Source organism: Bactrocera oleae, chromosome 5, assembly GCF_042242935.1.
Source record: "Bactrocera oleae isolate idBacOlea1 chromosome 5, idBacOlea1, whole genome shotgun sequence".
In the NCBI taxonomy this organism is placed as follows: domain Eukaryota; kingdom Metazoa; phylum Arthropoda; class Insecta; order Diptera; family Tephritidae; genus Bactrocera; species Bactrocera oleae.
In genome coordinates this window covers 53,751,973-53,778,959 of record NC_091539.1, presented here as the reverse complement: position 1 = coordinate 53,778,959, position 26,987 = coordinate 53,751,973, and the positions used below count along the sequence as shown (strand labels likewise).

At 32.4% G+C, this 26,987-nt stretch overlaps 1 protein-coding gene across 2 annotated transcripts in view; it reads left to right on the top strand.

Annotated features, from left to right (window-relative positions):
* nAChRalpha3 (nicotinic Acetylcholine Receptor alpha3) overlaps window positions 1-26,987 on the top strand; it is a 145,409-nt gene that overhangs the window by 41,904 nt on the left and 76,518 nt on the right. Inside the window, exons 1-2 of one of the 2 annotated variants that reach the window (XM_070109751.1) lie at window positions 5,639-5,940; window positions 25,303-25,597. In XM_070109751.1, the coding sequence (XP_069965852.1) occupies window positions 5,922-5,940; window positions 25,303-25,597 (314 nt within the window). In that variant the 5' untranslated portion in view covers window positions 5,639-5,921. Of the gene's footprint in view, window positions 1-5,638; window positions 5,941-25,302; window positions 25,598-26,987 lie in introns of those variants that run through there. The other variant, XM_036378499.2, reaches the window with a different exon arrangement.

Below are 26,987 nucleotides of genomic sequence, written 5' to 3'. Positions count from 1 at the left end.
TATGATTATATTCTAAATAATTGTACATAAATATACATTAGGGTGGAGCGAAAAAAAATTTTTTTGCATAGCCTAAAGGTAAAATCTGTAGATTATAAAAAAAGAAAATTTTTGAACAAAAAAAATTTTATTTTAACCTAGAGGCGCACTCAGTTTTAAAGTAATTTTCGAGTTAAAATTTTTATTTCGTAAAAATTTTTTAATAAGTGTTCTAGAAGCTGTGGAGAGTCCTCTTTTAGGCCAATTAAAAGTCATCAACATAAAAAAAAATTTTGTGGTCATTATTTTTTTTTGAAAACAAGTCTTAAACGACAACATGCCTTCCTTAAGCGTTAAAATAAATTTTGAGTCAAAAATCGTCAGAATCGTTTCAAAAAAAAATTTTTTTTTGCCCAAACAAAATTTTGACTCGAAATTTTCTTGAAAAAAATTTTTTTTTCCATAAATTTTCTATTTTTATAATCTACAAATTTTACCCTCAGGCTAAGCAAAGAATACAAAATTTTTTCGCTCCACCCTTATAAACATACATATGTATCTACAATTCTTGTACTCTTTATTGGCTTACACGACGCTCCGTTGTCCTTCAAGTGACATATGTTCAACTTCATTCATTGCTTATTGGCACCGTTACACGAAATGTGCAAATATAGAAAAAAGCAAATACAAAAAACGCAAATACAAAAACAAATGCAAATGCAAAGCTAAATATTTTCACTTTTACGATTATTTTATTCTATTTATGTCTGTCAAAATCTGTCCGTCTGTCTGTTCAGAATGTGCCAATATGTTTATTGTCTTTACTTTTGTTGTGCTTTTCTATTTGAGAGACACTTAGATTTGTTTTGTTTTGTTTTACTCTTCTGATAACTATACCGACTTTTGTCGATTTCGCATTCACTTGTTTCCGCAAATGGTTTTGGGGTTTTTATGGGCGAGCAGCAAACCGCAATAGCCACATAGTTAGCATCTCGAAACGTTTATGTGCATTCGGTAGACTCAAATGTACGAATGTACGTACGTATAGTAAATATTGTATACAGTTGTGTACAAAATATTTTGTACTTAAATATAGATACATCTGTATATAGTTATATTTACATAATATATTTTATACCTGCAAAGTAGGAGCAATTTTGCCAAGTTTTTACCAGTTGAGTGTAGCTATTATCACCTGTCCTCGAATTGCCAAGCGTTGAAGAGTAGCGAATCGAACAAACTATACCATATGCTCCAACAACTATCTTAGTGGAAAAACCATTTTTTTTTGCGCTAAAAACGTTTTCGTAACGTTTTGTTTTCTATAAATTACATAAAATAGCAAAATTGATTTTAAGTCTTAAATTTCAAAAATACAAAACCAAAAATAAAATTGAGTTTTAATTTGTCATTTGATCCATTCGCAATAATACCATAAAACTGATCTAAAATATGCAACCAACAACTGTATAGCACTAAAGGTGGCGGCTATATCACTTTAATGAGGTATCCGCATAGGCTCTTGTACGAATTCAACACGATAACTTTGTTGTTGCTTTGACAAGAGAGCAGAAGCGAGCAGCGAAACTGCGAATCGAACAGAGCTATTGCCGTAATAGTTTCTGTAGCTTGAAAATTACAAATTAGTTTTTGTAAATGCTGCAGTGTTCGGTCATACATAAAAGTATCAAACCGCATGCATTCCGATTACTATTAGTCAGACATACGACTGTCATAGGAACGAATACTCGACCAGTTTCGAATAATTTACCGACAGTTAAAACAAAAAAAAAATAATTTTTAACTAGTAAGGTTTTTGGTGAATCGAAAGCATACTAGTTTTAGTACAAAAAATTTCCCTACAGGGATTGAATATTATCTATCTATTTTCATATAGGAGCGTGGAATTTGTATAATAGTATAAATACATACGGTATATACAAGTACTTAAAATAGTCGTGTGGGTTTTAAATTTATTGTTTTCATTTAGATAAGTTTTTAGTAGTGAGTTCGCTGAACTTTTTATGGTATACTCTTATATGAATGAATTTTTAGTTATGTTTGGAATCCAAAAAAATAAAAATAACAAAATAGTTGAAACTATTAATAATTTATGGAAATACAATCTGAACCAATTTGACTCGTGTAACAACGGGCTTACTTCCAAACACACGGCCAAAGAATCTTTGAAAATGTTCCAGAAGTGTTTTGGCAAGTCTGTTTTATCACAAAGACAAGTATTCGAGTGGTGCAAAGCATTCAGTGAAGGTCGTAAAGTCAGCGAAAACTTGTCTCATGCGCTTCATCCATTCATTCATTGATAAACTTGAACCAAAAGATCTAAAAGCTTTCGCAAAAACGACGACAATTAGAGGTCACAAAAGAGATACTTAATAACAAAGCTAGGAGCCAACATTCATCAACCACATCATACTGGCGACGAGATGTGGGTTTATAAAAGTGACATCAAAACTGTTTTAAAATCTAGTGAATGACACTCTACTGCACTCCGAAAATGAGCCGAAACCGAAAAAACCGTGTTTTCAAAACTAAAAAATTCGCCTCGAGGAACTAACTCCACTAGCAATCTGAAACCAAAAAAAAGTATTAATCTCGCATAATGTTGCAATGACTGGTTTTATGGAAATTTGGAAAAATGGCGACACCCTGAAAAATAAACTTTTTTCGCTGTTTCGAATTTTTTAAAAATAGACATAATTTAAATTTAGGTATATAGATAGTTCCAGACATAAACAAATCTTTAAAGAAGGTTCTCTAAAGATTTCAGATAAATATGTGCAATAGAACTTGAGAAATCGTTGGTATCATTTTGAAAAAGATAGTTTTGAGAAAAACTGCGTTTCGTTTTTGCTTCTAAATCAGCTATATAATTATATATTTCCGAAATAATTTGAATTTTGAAAATTCCTTGTATAGACATATTCTTGAATAGTTAAACTTTAAATATAAATTAAAAATCGATTTTTTGTTTTCTAGAGTAGAATATCCCCTTAATATTATATAACTACTGTTAAAATGCTTCATTTAAGTTAAACATATAATAATAGTTATATAACATAAAACTAACAAAAAACTATATGTTTTGTCGCAATTTCGGGGCATAAAATCGCGTATTGGTAAAAATTTCTTACGCTCAACCAGCGGGAAAATTCCGAAAAGGGTAAACATTACTAACCTATAAAGTACATAGTATGTGCATACATACAAATGTGTTACGTGAGCCAGCACACTCAACTTGCACAGTAAAACCATATGCACATACATATTTACATACAACCACTTACGAGATTCCACTCAGGACGCACTCGTCAAGTGTCAAATGCGTCACATCCGCTTCCGACTGCATTTCAATCGTTGACGCCGCCAGACGGAAGAGTGCAATTGGCTATGCAGTTTAAAAGTGGCTGCTTTTATGTGCAACAACACAACAGTGATTGACAATGCAGCGATGTGGCAACAGAAGACCAAAAAAGCCATATCGAGTAAAATATGAAAGTGGAAGCATGAAAGCACCTTTGTAGAAAGGAAGGAAATAAGCTAACTGCTATCGCCTGCAAAATATAACTTTTCATTAAAACTGAAGAATTAACTATGTGTATACCGTACATAAATATCGATAATAAATTAAAAAAAAAAAACACTTTTTATTGCAACTTCATTCATAATAACCATATATTACTTGCAATCTAATCCACATAGCAATTGCCCCCAGAAATATGCCAATAATATCAGTCTTCCAGCAATTATTCGGCTAATTGACTATTCATGTCCCCTTTGGCATGCTATTAGACTTCGCCAACCTCAGCATGGCACCTGCCTTTGCCGGAAGTCTCCATCGCTTTAGCAGTGTCGGAGGCGATGGCTTTCAGTGCACGAGCATTCAAACGAAGCTGCCGACATACATACCCCTGGCCACTTGACTGCATAACTGACTAAATATCGGAAATTAAGCGGTTATTGTTATAGCCAAGCGGAAACTGATAACTTGCATTCACTAACTTGCAGCGGAAACTAGCAAAAACAAAGTATAGGTAAACAGCTTCAAGCAACTGTTCCGATTGACAGCTGTGCCTATTCACGTGCCTGCAGCGATTTGATTTACGAAAACGATGTCTGAGATGCTCAATTGTGGGTTCATACATATAGACGCGTATATTGAGAAAAACAAGGTCCGATTAGGAATACGGTGCCGTTGCAGAAAGTAGGAGTGCTGCTTCCACTATCAAGTTCTGGAGGAAACTTTTGAGTGCGAAGTGTTTACGAAACTACCTAACAATGCTTATCAAATATTAAGACCTATGGAAGGAGAGTGGTGGTAAATGAAATAGAAGACTATGACTTCAAACCAAAGGTTAAAGACTTAAAAATTATGCCGCTGTGCTTCATTACAAGGTTTTTTCTCTGTTCCTTTCTTGGGTGAAGGTAATTCCGATTCGCCCACCAAAGGAAGAGACTTACCCCATTATTCCAGGTAAACTTCAGTACACGTCAAAATGTGGCGCTCAAAACTTTCAACATAATTATTAATATAAAAAAAGTGTCAAATAACAATTTTTAGGATTTCAAGGTTGGAATTTTAATATGTTTTTTCATTCAATCTAGAAAACATGAAATCGCAGTGTCTACGGTTATTTATATTATTATGGTCTGTCTAATCCCTCAGTTTTTGAGATATCGACCAGAAATTTTGCAGACATCTTTTTGTCACCAATGATGATGAGATGCTGCTCATTTGTCGGAACCGCCGATATCGGACCAATATACTTGTATGGAAAGCTTTGTCATTTGACGAGATATCTTCAACTAATTTGGCATGTATTATCTCCGAAGAAATTTTTTAGATCAGATCACTATAGCATATAGCTGTCATACAAACAGACCGATCGAAATCAAGATAAAGATATTTTTACAATCCTTAATGCTATAAAAAAATACACCTGTGAAGGGTATTAAAGCTGCGTTGCAGCCGAACTTAACGTTTTTTTTTTTTGTTTCTCCTTTTATGTTATTTCATTTTGCATCAATTATTTTTTTCGTTTTATCTTAATTTATCTCAGTTTATATTTATGTTTGCCATTATATTATTTATATAACAAGTTATTGGCCGCAAAAGTTAAATAATTTAAGTTTTTTATCTACGCTAGTTCTCCTGCAGGCAATAACAAGGTTTGCATTTTTTACATAGTTCCAATTTTTTTCAAATAAATACTCACTTAAATATTATTAAACAACTAAAAACAATTTATATTAAATTTAGAGAGAAAATGTTTTTCTTTTATTAAAAAAAATTAAATTCCCGTACTCGTATTATTATTAAAATATTTGGAAACTCCATTGATTTCTATTATTTTTTGTGTCTCCTTATATTTGCACAATACTAATTTCTATTAATTATATTTTATTTCATATATTTTTATTGTTAAATATGAATATAATATAAATTTAATTTTACAATTCATTTTAAAATAACAAAATATTATTTTTATAACACATCTGAATTGCCCTGTACTGAAACTGAAATGCAGCGTTGTGCTTTTGTTTACATTCGTAGTGGCCTAGTAAATTGTAACGAAAATGCAATCAACGAAATCGGCTATTAATTAATAAAAACTGTAATATTATAATAATAATACTAAATTTAAAGTGTTCCGTGAATTTGAAATGAATTGTATAATTTATAATCAAGTGTTAATATCGCGAGTGCAATGATAGAAAACATGTAGTTTGTTACAATTTGATGAGTGCGTGCGCACTAGTGTTAATGTAATTTCGCAATCGGGTCGAAAAAATGTGTAAAGTGAACCGAAGTGTAACAAAAAGTTAAATTGAATGTGAAAAAGTGTTATTACAGTAAGAAAAAGTAGTTATTAGTATTAATAATTAGCGAAAATTTGCATACAAATCAATGCAAGGAATAGATCATGTTCGCGCTTGTTGAAGGTGAGTCGACATAGAAGTGCGTTTATTGTATTTGCTCTTATGCATGTTTTGAGCGGTTAGAACAGTTTTAATGTTTCTTTTTTAATTTGACGGTTTTAAGTAAGCTATTTTGTATCACTTAACTTTGATGTAACAGAGTGTCGAATTTAAATCATATTTTTCATTCGTAGTTAGATTTCGGGCGTATTTTTGATTCACTACCTACCTACCTACCTGTTTATAAAATTATAGATTAGTAAAACTACATTAACAAAGAAAAGAAAGTTCTTCCTCCTGTAAAACAAATTCTTAAATATTTTAATTTAAAATGTACGTCAAAATTCTTGCGGTTATTTACTTTGATTTCTAATAAATGTGTGCTCATATTTTTCTGAATATGAAATATCTGTTATATCTAATTATCTAACACAGAAGTTTGTTAGAATAAATATATATATAAAATATTTTGACAGTATTTGTGAAATGGGTACTATTAAATTCCCACATATTAAACTAACAAGCTACCGAATCTGTGACTTCAACCCCACAATTATCAATTTCTGATAACAAATCAATACACGATGCCAAAGTTTTTTTCGTTTTTTCTTAAGAAGCTTTTCGAGATGATATATACATTTTAATATAAATTTTTTCTATATTATTCATGTAACTCAGCGCACACAACTGTTCGTTTATTAACCCTTTTCGGTTGTAAATAAGTGCCGAGATTCTTACATATATACACTGGTACTCTATATACACATACACATATGTATATATATTCAAATATCGTGCCAATACTTTTTAAATTGTAAAATATACACGCATTTGTAAAAATATGTATGTAAGTATGTGAATTTTCACTACTTTTCTCAGTTTTTTTTAAGCTTGAAGTGCCTATGTGTGTTGCAATTCATTTTTCTTTTCCCTACGAAAGCAACATGTCGCTAAAAGTTTACCCTTGCAAAAAACAGCTATGCAAATCGTAAAAAAATAATGAAAACGCGACGCACAATTTATGCATCGTAAAATTTACTTTAATTTATAGCGCAGCATGATGACTGCTAAGTAGCTAGAAAGACATGCGTATACATATGTAAATACATTCATATATACTTGCACAAGAGTGCCTGAAAATGTGTATACATTTCGCACCATACTGCGTTTTCCGCTGGCAAATTGAATTTCATAAATTTAACAAATTTAATGGAAGAATCAAAAAACGAATTTATCAGTTTTTCTGACTGTATTCATAGAAATTTTCAAGTTTTTACTGTTTACGGGTTGATCGAAAAAATCTATAATATTGTATATATATAATACATTATAAATGTCTATAAGAGATATATAAGACTATTTAAAGTTTTCAAGGTAAAATTTGATGATATTGTATTAATTGGCACATATGGGGGACACCCTTAAAAATAGTCCTTCTGTAGAGCAAATAAAATTATTATATGCTTTCTTATTTGATTACAGAATCATAATGTGACCCAATAGATGCTATAAGAATAGCTGAATATTTAAAGTAAATAGCTTTTAAAAGAGAAATGGTCAAACCCAGTGTTGGTACTTGATATATTAAACCAATATTTATAGAGGGTATGGCACATTTTATGTCTGTATGCAAAACTTAAATAACTTTGACATAGTTTTTTAAACTCAGTTCAATTCTAACCATTAATGGCTTAAACCTAAAAATTAGAGTGCAAAATTTCCGCTTGTGGAGAACAGAAAATAAATTCAAGATTCTTGAAATGATATTGCGTGACCATAAACTGATTGCTTGGAGCGGTGTTTGCTCTAAAATCTCCACAATGATCTCAAGGCAAACATTCAGACCGAAATCCTTTTTTTTCTCGATTTTCTCTTAAGCCAAATTTAATGATTAATAATAAGACTGTTTTGCGTAGTCACACCATATGATCAAAAATCAAAATTTTACTAGTCTTTTGATCATTACCCGTATTCACCTACTGAATAATAATAAATTTGTTTGGTTTCTCGACTTAAAATAAAATTAAGCAGAAAAATCTTCCATATGGCCAAACACCTATTATCTGAGGTGCTCTTGGAGATCGGCTACGGTATTAAAGGAATCAAAAATTCTTCTAAGTTAATCACCGAGTTAATTTTTGTAAACCTACATAATTTTTATTTATGTTTTAAATAAAATGTGTCTTCGGAAAATTTACAAAAAAAAAGCATTCTTTCGGACTTGCACATTAAGTAAGATATTTAAATGATTAATACGAATCAATGAATTACCGTTGAAAACACCTTTTTGGAATAAATTTCCCATGATTTGTGCAATCACAATTTTCTTAGGTATTGCTGAGTCTCTAACTTTTCTTTCCACGGTCCGCACTTGTAAAGTAAAGGCATATGTTTATATCCTACGACTCAACATCAAATATTAAGTAAAACAATTTCAGTAGTTATTGCGTACTCTATTCATAAATTCATTATACACTCAATCCACCATTTGAGCTATAAGATTAAACTAAAGAATAATACTTTATTTGAAATGCTTCGGTTATATGGGAGATCATGTATAATTTTAAAAGCCAGTAGCCAAAGGCTCACTTAACTTTAACAACAAGTATTCCCTTCCACGCTCTTTATTGTTATTGTTTTCTTTTGTTTTTGGTTTTGTTGTCTTGCACACCCATAAAGTATATGCCATTTAACGCAGTGACCTCACATAAATACTTGCGCTTGCACAACAACTGAAGAAATATGCAACCTGCACATACGTCCACGCACCTACACATATACATGCCTGTAGTTACATACGCATACCTTTTCTTTTATGTGTGTGTGTGACAGCGGTTCAAAGGCAGTCAGGTATTTAATGCTGCTCGTAATGCGGCCGCTGAGTGTCAAGGATACTCGTAGCACCGAATAACACTAAGTTGCAGCAATATTTCGCCCATATTGTTGTTGTGAGATTAGTGTATATTGGCATTGGTAGCATCTTTACGACGCCACACTCCTCCAATGTCAACCCACAAAAGACATACTAAATAAAATGAGTATATAAGTGCACAAGTGTAAGCATGCTTACCTAAATGTATGCCGTGGCCTCACTTTGGGTTTTCTGTGAACCTGTATGTACAATATACTCTCAGCTGTTTAGATTGTCTTTGTTGGCGCGTTGAGACATTGGCGACACTGTGAAAATTTATTGCATTGTTTTGTTACACAAGCAACTAGAATGAATATGTTTGTGTGTGTATTGGTGTATGCGAGTATATGTACCTTGCGTACTTTTCTCACCTTGTCAGCACAAAAATAAGAAAAACAATAACAAGCATTGCATTGTTGTTGCTGCTACAGCTATACACGCGCATGTACATATGTCTGTGTGCGTGTTTGTTCGTAATCATAACAAACACCTTGGCATTAAAGTCAAAAACCAAGCAAACGAGCTGGAATGTCACCGCGTTGACAGCAAATTCGTAGTTACCAAAAGTGAATTATGTAGCATAGTGTAAGTAGCAGCCAACCCAGATATAGCATCAACGAAATAAGTACAATATATTGTATATAGCTATTGGGTTGTTAGCTTGTAATGTGTATGATGTATAACTTTTGCTGAGACTGTGGTGACAGAGAAAATGAGTGAGATTATTGATGTGTTTTTGAAATTTATAAACTGTTCGGATTGAACTTCAGAGGCATCGAACTTGTCTAGGAGATGATAAAAATTAAGATGATAAAGTTGAAGATCACGAAAAATATCAATATAAAAATAGCGATTGAAATAAAGGTAAACGATAAGGATTGGGATAAGAATACCACAATCTTTAGTATTGGTAATGGTAATAGTATCAGGCAATTGTAATGGTAATCGTAATTGTAATGATGTTGGTTATTGTAATTGTAATGGTAATGGTAATGATAACGGTAATGGTAATTGTAATGATGTTGGTTATTGTAATTGTAATGGTAATGGTAATGATAACGGTAATGGTAATAGTAAATGTAGAGGTAATGGTAACGGTAAAAGGATAAATATAAAGATATGGATAAGTATTAGGATAAGGATAAGGTTAAGGATAAGGATAAGGATAAGGATAAGAATAAGGATAAGGATAAGGATAAGGATAGGGATAGGGATAGGGATAGGGATAAGGATCGGGTGATGATAAGGATAAGAATAATAATAAGAATAATAAGGATAGGGATAAGGATCGGGATAAGGATGAGGATAAGGATGAGGATACGGATAAGAATAATTATAAGGATAAGGATAGGGATAAGGATCGGGATAAGGATGAGGATAAGGATGAGGATAATGATAAGGATGAGGAATAAGGATAAGGATAAGGATAATGATAAGGATAAGGAGACGGATAAGAATAAGATAGTGGCCGCGGTAGTGGTAGTAGTAGTGGTAATTGTATTTGTAATGCTACTGGCAACGGTAGTGGTAATTGTAAATGTAATTGTAACGGTAATGGTAATAACAATAGTAACAGTTATTGCAATGGTAATGGTAATGATAATAATATTGATACCAATATACGAAGGTAATGAAAAAGTACCCGCGGTCAATAATATGTTTCCATACTTCCAGAACTCCCGGTTCCTATTATCATAGTTTTTCCAAAATCAACCTAAATTTTTAAAATAATTTCTATTCCATATGTCACCATACATAGTTTACAGTATCTTTGCAAAACACTCGCTCTTAGTATGAAAAACCATTTTATATTTCAAACTTACATTTTCTATGCAACGTTAAAAATTTCCCGGTTAACAAAAACTTTGCTGACCACACAAAAGTTAGCGCTCTTTTCATTTAATTGTGAGTTTGTTAGACGGCACATCACCGCAAAAAAAATTAAAGCATTAACAGCTTAGTAACGCTTTACAGCGGCGGTAAAATCACCAACGCTTATATCCATATGCCCATAGATACACCTACATAAATAAATGAAAACATTTTAATCTATGTTCGCAGCCATTCACTCGCTGGTTTGTGTGAATATTGCATTTTAGTATGCGCCTGGGTGCGTTTATGTTGATGTCTCCCTAGTGCACCTTGAAAATTAACTGCCACAATTTTAGGTATCTACAAACAGCAGTCGACAGCAGTAAATGGCCATTTACTTGCATCCGTTTGTATATATTGTACATACATGTAAGCTGAATGCTTATGTTGCCGCAATGTCTTGGCTCGAATGAGTGCTTCGTTAATTGTAGGATTATTTAATTTTCATGTAAAATGTACAAAATTGCCTTTCATGTTGTAGATTCGCTTTGACATTGCGTAGCAGCAGTGGAGCAAGAAAAATGGTGAACAATTTTGTTGTGTATTTCATTTGATGAGGCTGCTTTCTACTATAATGCATAGATTTTATTCAAATTTGTGTGCTTTTCCACTGCGAGTAAAAAATTTGTAATATAACATTTTTCTTAAGTGTCAAAGGAGCTCTAAAATTGATGTGATGCTGAAAATATTATTTTTTTAATGCCATAAATTGTGGCAGTGATGAACGATCAAAGTGCGTTGAACTCCAGTTCGTCAGAACCACCGTGAAAAAAATTGAATATATTATAAAAAGTTTTTTTTTTTTGCATGAATATAATCAAAGCGTAAAGATGAAAGCCCCTTACCAAATTTAAAGGTCTCTTAAAACTTGATATAAGAAACAGAAACGACAAAATCTCTTTGGTGCTCTAGCTCTTGCCTACATTTTGGCGCAATACTGTAAACAGTTGAAATTTAAAATATTATATATATATATGCTAGTGGACCTTAGTCACGCTTTGCTGTGGCTAAGTTTACGATAAATTATATTTTATATTTTTTAAACTATTGATTACAGTAAAATATTATTTATGATTAAAGAATGGAAGAAGTGTTTAAAAATACACGGGGTTACAAGTTTAATAATGCTTTAAAATTTTAAAATTTTAAATACATTTTTTTTTAAGTTGTACAATTCAACCAAAGATGATTTATTTTATCAATTTTATATTCAAGTTTTAATCAAATTATTAATTTTCAAAGTTTTCAATGTTTAATATTGTGAGTGGGGTAGGTAGGTTTATCAATATTTTTCATTTAATTTTAGTTTAGAACTATGCTAATCTACCGTTCCCAATATCTAGCAATAGTTCTGAAAATATATTTATTTATTTATTTATCCCAGGATACAATGTATATATAACATACAAGGTATGCACCTATAGAGGTGTTACAAAACACCTGTACATAAGCCTAGTAAAAATGTTTATAGTCAATCGTAGTTTTTTAACACTTCGCCATAATAATTATTGTTTTCAACATGCATTTATTTCATCTACGAAAGTAGATCGAAGAATGACCAGCAAGGCATAATCCGTTCATAAATCTGCATAATCCGTTCATAAATTATGTTTTGTTCGTTGTAAATCACTGTTGACTACGTCTGCGGCCGGACGATATGGTAAATTTGAAAAAATCATGCATAAATCCTCTATTAACACTGCTCTATAAACACTGCTTAAGATGGATTACTCGATGTTAAAATAAATTCAAACAATTGACGTTGTGTCCACGCAGCATCAGCCAATGTTTTATCCCAATAGTTATCGTCTTCTAACAATCTCAATTCCCGGCTCACAACTCGGCCATTAACTGCTCACAAAAATTCATAAGACGTTGATCCAGGACTATGCACTAATAACAGACGTAAATAAAATCATTCACTTTGTTTTGGCCCACAATATTGACATACCCTATCCATTGCACCGATAGCAATTTTTGAATTCGCGTAGCAATTAACATCTGGTGCATATTCGAATGCAAGACCCAAATATTATTTTTGTTTAACAATCATAAATTAAAATCATGCATCATGTTTTGCGTTACACGCGAGTAAATTGCGAATTTCTAGTAACAAGTTTAAGTATAATTATAAAAATATGTTTAATTTTTTTTTTCATAAAATTCTTATTATATATTTTTTGCAATTCTTTTTGTAATAAATATTCCAACTATAACTTTATTTCACGGCGAAACCAATTTTTCCGTGATCATATCGAGCGGCGGCAAATGCGTCGGATACTCGGGATATACGAATCCGTTCGAACGCGATAAGCGAGGAATTGTTTTAAAATTGCCAAGTGTATTGTTGCAGGTATTGCAACATACCAATTCGGTTATATTTTCGTTTGAAAATTCAAATTTTGTGCAAGTTATTTTTTGTAACGTCATTTTGTAACCACAGACGGTCGCAAACCGAACATACGAAACCGAACGGATTGTCGTGGAAAGGTTTTTAAATTCTATGTCTAAACTTGTGAATTTACAAATTCGTTATTTATCCAAATAGAAGCTTCTAATTGCTCCTTGTCAGCCTCTTTTTTTTTTTTTTTTACGCAAACCATACAAGTGATCGGGTTTATTTTTGCGTTTTCGTTGGTCATCGGTCAATTCGTTGCGTTTGTTATTTCATTCTTTTGCTTACGTTGCTTTTCGGTTAAAACGTACTTTGGTTGCATTATAACATTTATTGCGTCTCGCACAGTGCAAAATTTTCATATATATACTACAAGTATAATATGTAAAATCGCATGGTATCACGCAAAATTTTATATACGACAAGTATTACATGCAAACATGATACATGTTAAAAAGACACTCGTGTTAATGAGCCGCTTGTCCGCTGCCTCTTTCGTTCTTGTACTCTTGCAGTAGCAATGCTTTGCTCACGGTGGCTCTTCTTCTTTCAGTAATCTGCCGCATACGTTCGCCACGGACCTCTTCAGTTTCTTATGCAGGACTGTCTGATATTCTTATTATTTGTGTATTGTTCGACTTAAACTCGTTTGCATTAAGTTTTCCGGGCGCCTCTCTGCTCCGCTGGTTATTGAGGTTTGTTTCTTCTGGTCATTTTACTCAAAATAATTAATTTTATATTTTATTTTCTTGAATTAATAAAATATTGAAATGGTATTTACTTGAACTCAATGAAAAAAATAATGAATTTTACATTTGACATTTTATTGAAAACTTTCATTTTCGTTCTTAATTTTAAACACATCTATATATTATATATATTTTTTTAAGAATTTTTTTTAATTTTTAAAATTTGAGATTTAAATTATCCTATCATTTATGTTGGATTAATATGGACATAGTGTGCTAAATTTTAATAAAATCGGTGCAGTAGCTTAAAAGTTAACCCCGGCAAAGCGTGACACGTAATTTTTATTTATTTAGGATATATAGATATACGATATTGAGAATTGTATATTCATTATCCGAAACCATATCTAACGTTCCCAGTGCCGCTTACTAAAACTCTTAAATGATCCATATAATTCCTAATCTTGTAGAAAATATAAAACTCTGCCTTTAAATATTATTGTAATTTATCAGGCTATTACTGAACTCTTAATCAGTGAATTATAAAATTAAAAGAAACTTTTCCTAGATATGTTGTGACATTCAACACACATACCTAACTGATAGGTGTGTTCAGTTTTTTAGAGACCATACACAAGTTAAAATAAAAGTATTGTATATCACTTTCCTGTCCTATCAACTAAATAGTTTCCGAAAATTATGAATCAGAGATGTCACTTTGTTTTCAGTGAATAAAGTTAATGTTTATCAAATAATTCCATCCCTGATAACACGACATTACTCATGTTAGTTATACATAATCATACGTACAAATATACATATATATAGAATTATTTTTAAATTGCTCACGTAAATTAAAAGTGGCACATTGTTCGTAAATGACATTCAATTTACTTTTCGTCGCATGTGCGAAGCGACCCGGTAGGAAATATATTGCCCAGCGTTAATTATCCGATCTTCTAACATATATTTAATATAGTGTACTCACCCCAGTCACCACACTTCAAAAATTCACTTTTTCAGAAGGAAAAATTCATTGGTTATAGAAAAGGGATACAGGGTGCAGCTTAGATAGAAATCCACGACATATTGCATTTCCTTGCATGCTTTCATATAGAATATGATAACGAAACGATAATTTAACTAAACTTTTATTGTAAATATCTCACGGCAGCCGAATCTGATCAGTTGAATAACTCAGAGTAACACAATGTGGACTTTAGTAGTAACACTCAGCTCGGTCCAGTTCTCCACTTGGAAGACAGAGCCTCAAAACATAAAAAATTGATATAGAGAAGATAACCAACTTTCAAAGATATCATAGATTGTTACTTTTCAAGCGCTTATAACCAAAATGATAAAAAATTTGATATAGTTACATATTAAACAAAACCGTATTTAAATTCGTATTGTTTCCTGTTTTGTCGACCCGACTGTCATGGGGACTTAAAACGTATATATAAGACTCTCTGCTGAAGTAAAAAATTTTGAGAACTTCCACATTTATCCCAAAGTTAATATATGGTTTTTGAAAAAGAGAAAGAACACTCTTAAGAAGACAGACTTAGGGGGTTATATTCACTTGTGAATTTCGAAAATTGTTTGCTAATATCTCGAATGTACATATGATTATTTGAAAATATTCTCTGAAAACCTTAAGTTGAAGCGGCAAATAGTTTCGGCGATATTTACATTTTCAAGAATTTTTGTAATCGCCTCCCTTGTTTTTGAGAAGCTGCCATTTTGTCAAAAATTAAAATTTTGACTAGCCCTTCGATTACTACCTATTCATATATCGTAATAATAAGTTTTCTTTGATTTAAAATAAAATTTTGTCTCACCTCCAGGGATCAAGAGAATCCAAAATTTTCTCAATGAAGCGCCGTTGTTAAAGTGCATTGAGTGCTGTATATGTGCATTTTTTCTTTATTTAATAAATAAAATGGCTCTTCCAAAAACAATTCACAATTATGCGTTTTTCTAACTTGCTTGGAGTTTTAACCCCATAGAACTAACGGAATAATCATTGGACGTGACTTACTACAGCATAGGACTGCTTGTAACGACGCTGAATTTGTTAAGGTCTAAACATCTGGCATATCGGGAATTCTTTTAGTTGAACTTATGACCACGTTCTTGTTCTCATTCTTGTCCCTTTTCATTTAAAATCTCTTCTATAAGCCCATTGTTCTCCGGATATCTACAATTGTTTTCACAATGGATAATTTTAATCGAATTAACAATGAACTGTGAAGCTTTTTTCTTTCCCATTTTTTTTTTAGATCTCCATCATTCCGAGACTTGGTTCGATAAATCACCCGAATAGTCAAAAATTACACCCATTAATACCACCTTTCAACTAAGTTTTTGTTGTGCAAATTTCCTACAGGGTACTTTTGTCATAATCAAAACTCTTTATCTCCGACATGCTTCATCAGTAAGTGATATGCTTAACAATTTCCATGCAATCTCGGCTCATACTCATAGTATAAAGCCAAATCGTCCTTCGTGCGTTTGCCTTGCTTATCCTTATGGCAACTGCATAGCTCATTTCCTTCTCACATGAAAATCCACATTATGAGCTGGTTGCCAGAGCTGCGGCAGCGACAGCACATACAAAAGCAATATATTTATTGTGCTGGAATTGCATAAGCATCTCTTTCGGAAGCGAGCTTTCAGTAGGTACGACTATGTAGCGGCGTTTGCGGCAACCAAGGTAAATACGGTCATCAACGACATTGTTGCGAACAGCCGCATTCAACACGATGCCACAACGTCACGACGGCAGTTGTTATTGTGCTGATATTGCCATTTCCTTGTGGTAATGCAAGCAGTTAAAAAGCAAATGTCAGACAGTTTATGGCATGATGAAGGAAATCAAAGTCGTTACTGGTCCAACTAATCTCTGGCCGTTAACTCGTTTTTGTGAGCCAAATACAAATGAGGCCAATGAAGTGAAAATACGCTAACCAATATGGGTGAGGAGGGCAAAAGGTAGCAGGAAGATATTGTAGCATTATAAAAGCGCAGTAATGATTACAGTGGGGAGTAATTGAGTGTAATTGTGTATGTTTTCTATAAGAAGGACGTATATAAATTGGGAGATTTTTGTATGAAGAGAGGATTGAAGTAAAATGATTGCAAACGAGTATTTTCGAAAAATATTTTCTTTTTCTATAAACATAGTAATACTGGGTTTCGTTTGAGTATTTAAAATAAAGTAGCCTAAGAGAAGATAAAAATCATTTCTAAATACTCCGAGGCACAAAATTGCTGAGTTTCAAGCATTGAAAAAGTGTTTTATTACATATTCGTTTTTTTTTTTATAAACAATTAAAGTAATAAAGATATTATAGAAAAAACACCAAATTTTTAAATAACAAGAAAAACCGTTAACTATGTTTGCACCGAAGCTAAAATACCCTTCACCAATACAAAAGATTCCATACACTAACTTGATTTTGATCGATCAGTTTGTATGGCAGCTATATGCTATAGTGGTTCGATATGAACAATTTCTTTGGAAATTATACCGCTGCCATAGCCAATAATCCGCACTGAATTTCGTAGAGATATCTCGTCAAATAAAAACGTTTTTCATACAAGGACTTAATTCCGATCAATCCGTTCAGTTTATACAGGGTGTTACAAACTTCGTGGCAAACTGAAGTTAGCCTTTTCAGGGTATAAAAACACATACATTTACTTGCTATTGCGATTTTAAATATGTGAGCTTATATATATTTTTGTCAATATTTGCTCACAAGCATATAAATATTTGCCTTCGGCCCGCATATTTGTAGATAATTAATTGTGTAATCATCAATGTAGATATATCTATATGGGTTGGTATTGGCTATGAATCACATTAGTAATTGTATTTGTATTTGCTTTTGTGCTATTTGCGGACATCGTTAGTCAACACAATTGACCAAATAATCGGCAAGCTCCACGTGCACATTTTCACGCCCGGTCATCTTTAACTTTTAGTCAAAATATTGATCGCGATATGAGTGCCAGTGTATGTGTGTCATTCTAAGCTTGACAATTTTATTTCTTATTAAATATTTAAATTTTAATTATTTTTAAATCTCAAATGATTATAATATAGTCTACTTAAGTTTTTTCCTGGTTTTCACGCCTAAATGTAGACGTAATGTTTTAATAATGGTATACTTATGGGGATATTCTATTCTATAAATTTGAAAATATCGAAAATTTGTTTTTCATAGCTAATCAAAAAGGTTTTCCTAAAAGACTTTTATACACATCAAATTTTTTACAAAGTTATAGCTGTTCTAGTGACTTGAGGAACTTTACTTTCAGCTACCGTTAAACCTTGCCACTAACTTGAGAGTGAAAAGTTTATTTAACTTTCTAAAGCTATTTACAACATTTTCTTCCTACTTATGAATTTTCTTTTTTTACTTAAGAGAAAATATATAAAATGTTCGAAATGTCGTATGTCCATAATAACATTAAACTCAGCATTGAATAAAATTTCAATCTTCAGTATACACCATCATGAACAATTCATTAATTCAATGAGAGTTTTAAAAATTATCCAAATAATATTAGACTTGAAAATGGCAAAATTTTAAAGGAACACACAGATAATTTAAGACACTTAAGCCTTAAATCCACACAAGGAGAAATTTCTATGCAAATTCGGCTACTTTAATTTGGGCAACCAATCCAACTGAAAGCTTGCTGCGTGCGTGCGTGTGCGTAACAGACGCCTAATAGCTTGGCAAACAATCGACGACCGGCATAAATAGCAAATGGCGCAATATTTAAGCGGCATTACCCAGTCGCCGACGACAATTGTCTGTCTATTTGGCTGCCAATCTTATATAGCACGCTACACGCACGCATATACCCTCTTAGCATGTATATGTGAGGCAGTGACACTCAGAGACGGTGTGCGCGTCATTGGCAAAGAATTGAGGCACAGCTGCTTTGAGGCACCCAACACCGCTCGGCTAGTCACGGAACATTTGAGTGCGGTTTGTGTTCCGTTATGTGTCTGTTTGTGCGCCATTTGACGCCTCAGGCACCATGTCCAGCGCACAACAGATTTTTTCTTTATACCTTATTTTTTTTTAAATATATATTTTTTCTTGTGGGCTTGCTGACCATTTTGGTAATTACTTTTTTGCGGTTTGAAATTTGGCAAATTTACATTGCTCCTCGCCTTCATATTTGGCGTGCGTGTCTGTCCGTAGCATATGCTTTGTGGTATTATTTTTGAAATATAATTGCGTCACTCTGACAGCATCAATTTTCGATTTTTGCATTTTTTATGTCTTCGCTCAGCCACTACTCCAGCGCAGCGTGAAGGTCATTACAGCAGTTTAAGCTTCTAGTTTGATGGGTAAAATATATATGTAAGTTTAAATAACAAAAGTAAATGACGACAGAAAATGAAAAAATTGAGAGGGAGAGTTTTTCGTAATTTTAGAGCTTTTGTTTTTGAGCGACAAAGCACTTCAGCTTTAGTTGTCATTTTAGGTGTGTTGGTGAAAAGTGGTTTAGTACCATAGTTAGCCTATGTATTCATTCACATACAAACATATATAGTATAGGAAAATGTATAATATACATATAAATAGCTAAAAAGGTTAAATATACCCTGAACAGAGTATATTAAGCTATATCCGTATATCTGTCCATCTGTATACCACACACGCGAACTTGACTCCCACTTTTTGAGATATCGGTCTGAAATTGTGCACATATCCTTTCCGTAATTACACCATTTATTTTTTATCAGCTTATAAGACATTGCTTTGACAAAAAGTTCAGCAACAAACCGTAGCTGTAATGAAAACTTATCAGGACTCTGAAACCTTCTTTGCTTCCTTAATAATCGATAACAACTTTTTCTTTATATATTCTCATAAATGAAGAGAATATGCCTACACAGAACAAATTTGAATCGTATTTACCAAATCGGATTTTTTGCAGGGTATATACTACTACTATATACAATAAATGTATGCTGCCAATTATATTTTATTTTTTTTTTTAATTATATTAAATTTTTTTATTTTTTTTTCATTTAATTATATTAAATAATTTAATTTTTGTCGTTTTAAACTTTTAATCGGATTTTTTCCCCTAGTCCTTAATTTTCTCTCAGGCACTTAGTGATTTGCCAAGCGTTGATATTAGCTTTACTGTTCTCTCACATTAATTATTTTCTTTCCTTTATATTTACTTAGACTTTCATTAGACTTTTTCACTGCTTATTGTTCGGAATTTACTCCCACCTGGCAAGTTGTTTGCTCTTTTCTCAGAAACTCTGACTTTAATGCGGATTTCTTAGGTTTTTCGTTGGCTCGGCGGCACAGCAAACGGCTTATGCACATATTTAATTTGCTTCATTTACTCATACATATATACGAGTACATATATGTGGTATGTATGTATTTGTATAAATAAATGTGTTAATGTAAACGCTAAGGAATAACGTTTCTATGGTTTAATTGGCGTTTAGGTTTGTGGTAGATTCAGTAATTTTAATATACTTAAGTGATTACTTGCTGTTTCTTTATGCTTCCTCAAAAAACAAAATGTAATGCAATTTCTTTTTTCATTTACTAAACCTTGTAAATCCTTTAATTATTTCAAAAGATGCCACTTATCTACTGCCCGAAACACAAAAAGCTTTACTTTTTAAAAATTTTCGGAAAAATTCTTGTAAGAAAAGTAACCGACTGGTGTTATGTTGATGTCATGTAAAAATTGGTATACTTTTCTTATCGTCTTTGGCAACACAACAAGATATACTTGTATGAATATTTGAAGAAACCTTTCTTTCTAGCATGCCAAGAGCTAGCTTAATTTGATTGTCGATTTTTCAACTTTGAATTTTTTAAGTCGGGAAGAGGAAGCTGTTTGAATTTTTAAGGGCTAAAAATGGTCCAATAAGTCCAATGATGGAGTTTAATGGCATCGTGTTAACACTTTTTCGCATAACCTCAAAATTTATGTGAAAAAATAGCCAAGCTTTTTACTATATATTTCTATCTTTCTCGAACTATATATGTCCCAAACACATTCCAATTGTTATTTTTGATTTAAAATATTTATTTTTTCACCTTATTCTGACTTAATATCGGAAGAGGACTCGAATTTTCAATCGAAAATTCTTACGTAAAAATATCTGCTTTTTTAAATATTCATTGAAATCTCAACTTTCTGTTAATAAATATCTCCCTTTCGCTTTTTTGCTCTTCATTCAATGCTTTATAAAAAGTGTTACAGTGATCGGATTTAGTTAAAATATGCGCCGTTTTGTTCGATGATCTGTTTCCATCTAGACGGCAACTTCATAATACCTTCCTCGTAGAAGCCCCCCTCCTTATTTGCGAAGAATTCGGACAGCCACTTTTCACAAGCCTCTTTTGAGTTCAACTTCACACCACCAAGGGTATTCGCCATGGATGCGATAAAACCTCCCATCCGAGCTCCCGTAGCTTCTGACGAGTCATCAAAACAGACCCCACTAAATTATTCAAGCCTGCTTTAGATTATTTTATCTGCCCGTCTATCCAGTTAAACCAATTTTAAACCGCCTCAGATCACCCGTAAATTATTTTTCCTGGCATTTCATGGGGTTCATCATCATATGATTTGTTTTTGCTTTCAAAATTATCGACCCTGGTCTATTAAATTCCAACAAAAACACAAGTTTCATCTGAATGACTCTCGACAGTGATAAGTGTGTCAAAAAGGGAATATGGGGAGAGAAAGTAGTCACGCTCAAATGTCCAAACTACCGTATCAATCAGTATATGATTAAGAATACTCATGACGTGATGTCAAACGGTTCGCTAGTAGTATTTCTAACTAATATAGAGTTAGTGGGAATAAGTTTCATTTTCGATTGACGAATAGATAGTTTCTTCTCTCTCAGTTTCTTTCTTTCAACTAAATGTTCCCTCTTAAGTATAATATTTGCCTACTTCAGAGCTTTTTAGCGTCAAGCATAACTAAGCGTCTGATCGACCTAGATTTTGATACTTTATATATCTTGAATGATTAAGTATATATGTAATGTACCAAGGATAATTTTATCATTTTAGCTTTTTCAAAGACTACAGTCACCCAACCGCAAGTAAGCTCGGTCAAATTGTGAAAATGTTTTCAATGAATTTCATCATTGAAGGTATGATTCTTTATATAAGATCACAAAACTAGTAACAACTTCTTGGGTTGATTCTTTTTTCCTGATAAAGACATGCAAAAACACATTGTCACACATATGTACATATGTATATGTATCAGCCAGCTTCTTTATCACCCACCGGACTCCGCTGTGACTAATCATCCCACATAAATGCCAAATACCAAATAAAATAAAAAAATATGTGTCTACCAGGCAAATAAACCGAAGCAACTAAATATTTGTAGGTGTAAGAGTGGTAATGAAATCGTCATTTCATAGCCACAGTCCGTTGAACAAATCCCACAGCCAGCTTTTCGCCACGTGTCAATCGCCATCATCAGCAGCACCAGCATCAGCATCAGCATAAGCGCGCTCTAACTGTCAGCAATGATGACACATTTAATTACCCAACAAGTTAATGATCTGTTGATGTGCATATTTTTACGGCGCATTTCACACGCTAATCCCCAAACCATCTAAGAATGTATGTTAAGGAACTAAGGTTTGTAGTTGTGTTGCTGTTGCCAGCATTTAAGACCGCTTCGTTTCGCTTTAATTCCTTTGAATTTATTTCGTCTTCGTCTTTGTTAGCTTTCTTCTAAATCTGCGCCGCCCATAAAATTCATTATATTTCAAATCGTATATTAATATATGTATATACATATGTCTGTTAATTCAAATTTGCTTCGTCATGCCTTTGGTGCAACGTGGCGTATGAGCAATATTCGGTGATTTACTCGTAAATGTTATTGATATGCTATGCAGTATTAATTTTGATTTTCATTGTGCTATCACTATTTATTTGTTTCTTTAATACAGTCCGACTAGTATATTCGAATTTTAACCATTAAAGTGAAATAGATGACTTAGCAGAGGCAGGGAAAGAATAAGTGTTTCACAGTTGAGGTCGTCTCTATATAATAGTGATTACATGAGTTTTTTAGTTTGTTAGTTTGTAAGATTTTTTCAATTGATGTCCAAAAAAGTTTCCTCCTGATATTTTGATCGATTTTAGGATTTTATGTTAGATTGGTCTTTTTGATAACTTAAGCAAAATTTAGTTAAGAACAAGTACACTATTAATAGACCGGGGTCGCTTGTTTTTGAAACCTTTGAAAAAAAAATACTTGGATAAACCTATTGAAAAAGAAAAATAATATAACAAAAAAGAAAGAGAAATGGAAAGAGAGGCAGGGTGTTATATTTTTAAGTTTAAAAAACTGTTAATATCATTTCTTGGCAAACCTGCAAGTCCTGTGGAAAATATTCACTGCAAAGAGATCTGCTACTCTACTCTTTTTTTACATTAACTCAAAATTTAGAGATAGATGGCTATCAACTTTTCTCTTTATGTCCTAAGCACACTGTTTTTTTATATTTATAATTCTTATTTTTTGACATTATTCTTACTTAAGTGGTTACATTTGTTTCGTCGTGCAAAAACGCCCTATTTTCAATAACTTTTTTTTCATATAAAAAAATAAAAATTTTATTTTTTCTGAAGATACATATTTGATAAAGATTTTGTGAAATTTTGAAAGGAAAATAATCAAAACTCGGTCACTACGACGTCATTTCCGGCGGTCCCTCGTAAAAAACGTGCTTCCACGTTGACAGCAGAATTTCTGACAGGATCATCAAAACTCAAAATAAAAATTACGTGTTTGAACTAAGACCATTAACTAGGTTTTGGGATGAGAAAAAAAATAAAATAAAAATTGTATTTCTCAACGTTTTTTGTTTTTTAAATAGTTGTAACTGAACAAAAAAAATCCTCCACTGCAAGACCTTGTAAATTATATCTCAAATACCTGCGTAAAATTTCATTATGCTGAGCTCAAGCGCGCAACTTTTCAAAGCTGTAGCTCCAAAACTATTACTAGTATCAACTTGAAAATTTAGGAAAATATTTTAGAGATGTTATAGAATTAAATAAGAGAAAAATATGTACCGTTTTTAAAATAGTCGGGTGGTTCTTCTTTCGTTGAAGCTTCTGCTCTCTATTGGTGTTAAAAAAAAATACATTAGTGTAGTAAATTTTCTCATAAAATGGAAAAAAGGACACTTCTAAACAAACAGCGTTGTTTTTTTTTTAAAAAAAGGCAACCGAAAAAAATCTTTTACAAAATTTTGTAACAAATTATATTATACATATATAGATTAACTAATAAAAAGGCCAATATTTTCGCTTTATTAGTTCGCTGCTTTTATATAACTCAAAAGACCATAAGTTCAGTCCGCAATTAAAATAGAACAATTTTGTTTATATATGAGCGCGTTAATTTAAATTGTGGCATTATGCCGAAAATGTTTAAAATCGTAAATATGTATTGAAAATAAAATTTTAACACATGTTAATAACTATCCCTCTAGGATAAATATATATCTTAAGAAACTGTTTAGATAAAATTATTGACAGATAATTTATATTAATAATATTTATAATAAAGAATATCCAAGCTTTGGTCTCCCAAAGCTTAATTAACTTAATTTTTTCCTTCGCAGTGTTATTCGTTATGCTATCCTTTGCTAGAAGAAAGCATCACCACTTGTACTTCTGCCATTCCTTCATTTCCGCGATATTTGCCATAATTCTCGAACAAATTGTACAAGATTAAACATAGACTTTAATGTGACAATTCGCGCAAGAATCTGTATCGTGTCTTTCTTAATCGCCTAATATTAATAACGGATATGTATGAAATATAACTACATTCAATCTATAGCTTCTAAGGCATTTGTACAATCTGCTTCTAAGCTGTAATTAACTGCTAGCTATTAATTAAGATAAGACGCCCATAAAATATTGCGGCGTTGGCGAAAAATCAAAGAAAATTAAGCGTTTTATATTTAGTATTTGTCGAAGCAACACCCACAAATGCTTTGCAGATTTATCTGCCTCAGCAATTTTTGCGGTTTTTGCATATATGTATTTACGAATATTATCTCTCACATTTCATTTATTTTATCTGCATAGTTTTGGTATGGAAAATCGTTGCCTCCACGCTCTGTGACTTTGCGAGTTGTTTTACATAAAGGCCGAGTTTCATCAAATAACCTTTCGCAATCAATACAGTTTGGCCTGTCATTTGTCACTCGACCAATTGCAGAAAACCTTCCTCGAACAAAACATGGATTATTGATTGCAAATGTTTGCTATTTGCAGCATATGAGTGTGTGAAAGAGTGTGCTTGAATGTGAAACTATAACTATGCTTTTTTTGCCATTTTTAAACAGTGGAATGAGCAATTAAAAAAAAAAAAAAAAATCAATCTCATACTCACTTTTTGTATACGCTCTTTTCTTGTGCATTGCTCTCATTGCTGTTTTTCTTTCTTTTTTCTAGGCAGCACATCGAATCCCGATGCTAAGCGCCTCTACGACGATCTTCTCAGCAACTATAACAAATTGGTGCGTCCCGTTGTCAATGTGACTGACGCTCTAACTGTACGCATCAAATTGAAGCTATCACAATTGATTGATGTCAATTTGAAAAATCAAATCATGACAACAAATTTGTGGGTGGAACAAACCTGGTATGATTACAAACTCCAATGGGAGCCGAAAGAATATGGCGGTGTTGAAATGTTGCATGTACCCTCGGATCATATATGGCGGCCGGATATTGTGTTATATAATAAGTAAGTAGTTTGGCATTAACAAAAACCCAAAGCAGGCACGCCTCCACACACATATATAAGCAAGTTCAAAATCAGCATACGTGTGTGTGTGTGTGTGCCTTTCAGTAAAATATCACCACATCAAATTCCCATATATCACAATCATCAGCCGCATCATCAGCAGCATAAGTGAGCGACAAGCAGTCACGCGTGTTGCAAAAGTAACAGTAAAAAAATTTAATTGTTATTGTTGTTGTTTCGTTAAAAATCCGGCAACTACTCAAAAAAGAGCGCTGACATTCAGAACTTCTAGCTTTTTGTGTACTCACGCTCTTCCTGTTGTTGTTGGTCTTTTTACTACCAATGTCGTTGTTGCTGCTGCTGCTGTTGCTATGCTGTCATTGTCATTGCCTCTTGTACTCATCACTGCGGTTTTTTGATTTATTTCATCCGAAACGTGTCTTATTTATTGTTTCCTTTATTTTGGCAAATATTCTATAAAATCTCACATTTCCGTTTCCCATTTTTATGCAAACTAGTGCAAAACACTTGCACACATATGCTAATGATTTCTTTTTGCTTAAGTGTTTCCAAATACAAATATTATATGTATACATATATACAAATGACAAATGCAAAATAGTTTTGCAAGTCAAAGCTTTTAATTCTGAACTATCACTCTCGTTTTGAATTCAGTGATTTATTCCAAATATAACTGTATAATAGTTTTGTAAATCTAACGGTTTTTCACAAATTTAAAAATTTTGATATGCCTTACAAGAGATTCAAAGTCCATATCTCCGAAACTCTCGTACTCCTCAAATTCATTCGAAAAAATTCGATTACAGCTCTGCGATTCACGATCTCGTCCTACAATATAAAAACGTGCGAAATCGAATAATTACATATAATTATCACCCACCACTTACTAAAAGAAAATAAAATATATAAATAAACGTCGATTTGTGGGAACCGTTATATATAATACTAATCATATTCATATAAATTTTTTGAGGAATTCTGTGGACCACTTATTTTTTGGTGAAATTTCATATTTTGCGATAAACTATATTAATTTTAATCGAAATATATGGACGCTCACTCTCTTCGCTGGTGTAGTTAAAAAATTAGAAAAATTGGACAAAAACTGCGACTACTCTGTATGTAACTTAGGACTAACCGGAATACATCGCCGATATTCAGACTACTCAGATGTGATGTCCCAATCGATATATTACTATAATTTACAGTAACTAAAGATATAGATAAAACTCAAGCAATGGATAATTCTTATCGTAATCGATCTATTTTACCCTCAAGGCAAGCCTTATCCAAATATGAAGGAAATCCGTTACCCCCATCTAACCAGTATACTTATTTTCCTCTGACTCACAAAAGGCTATTTTCAATA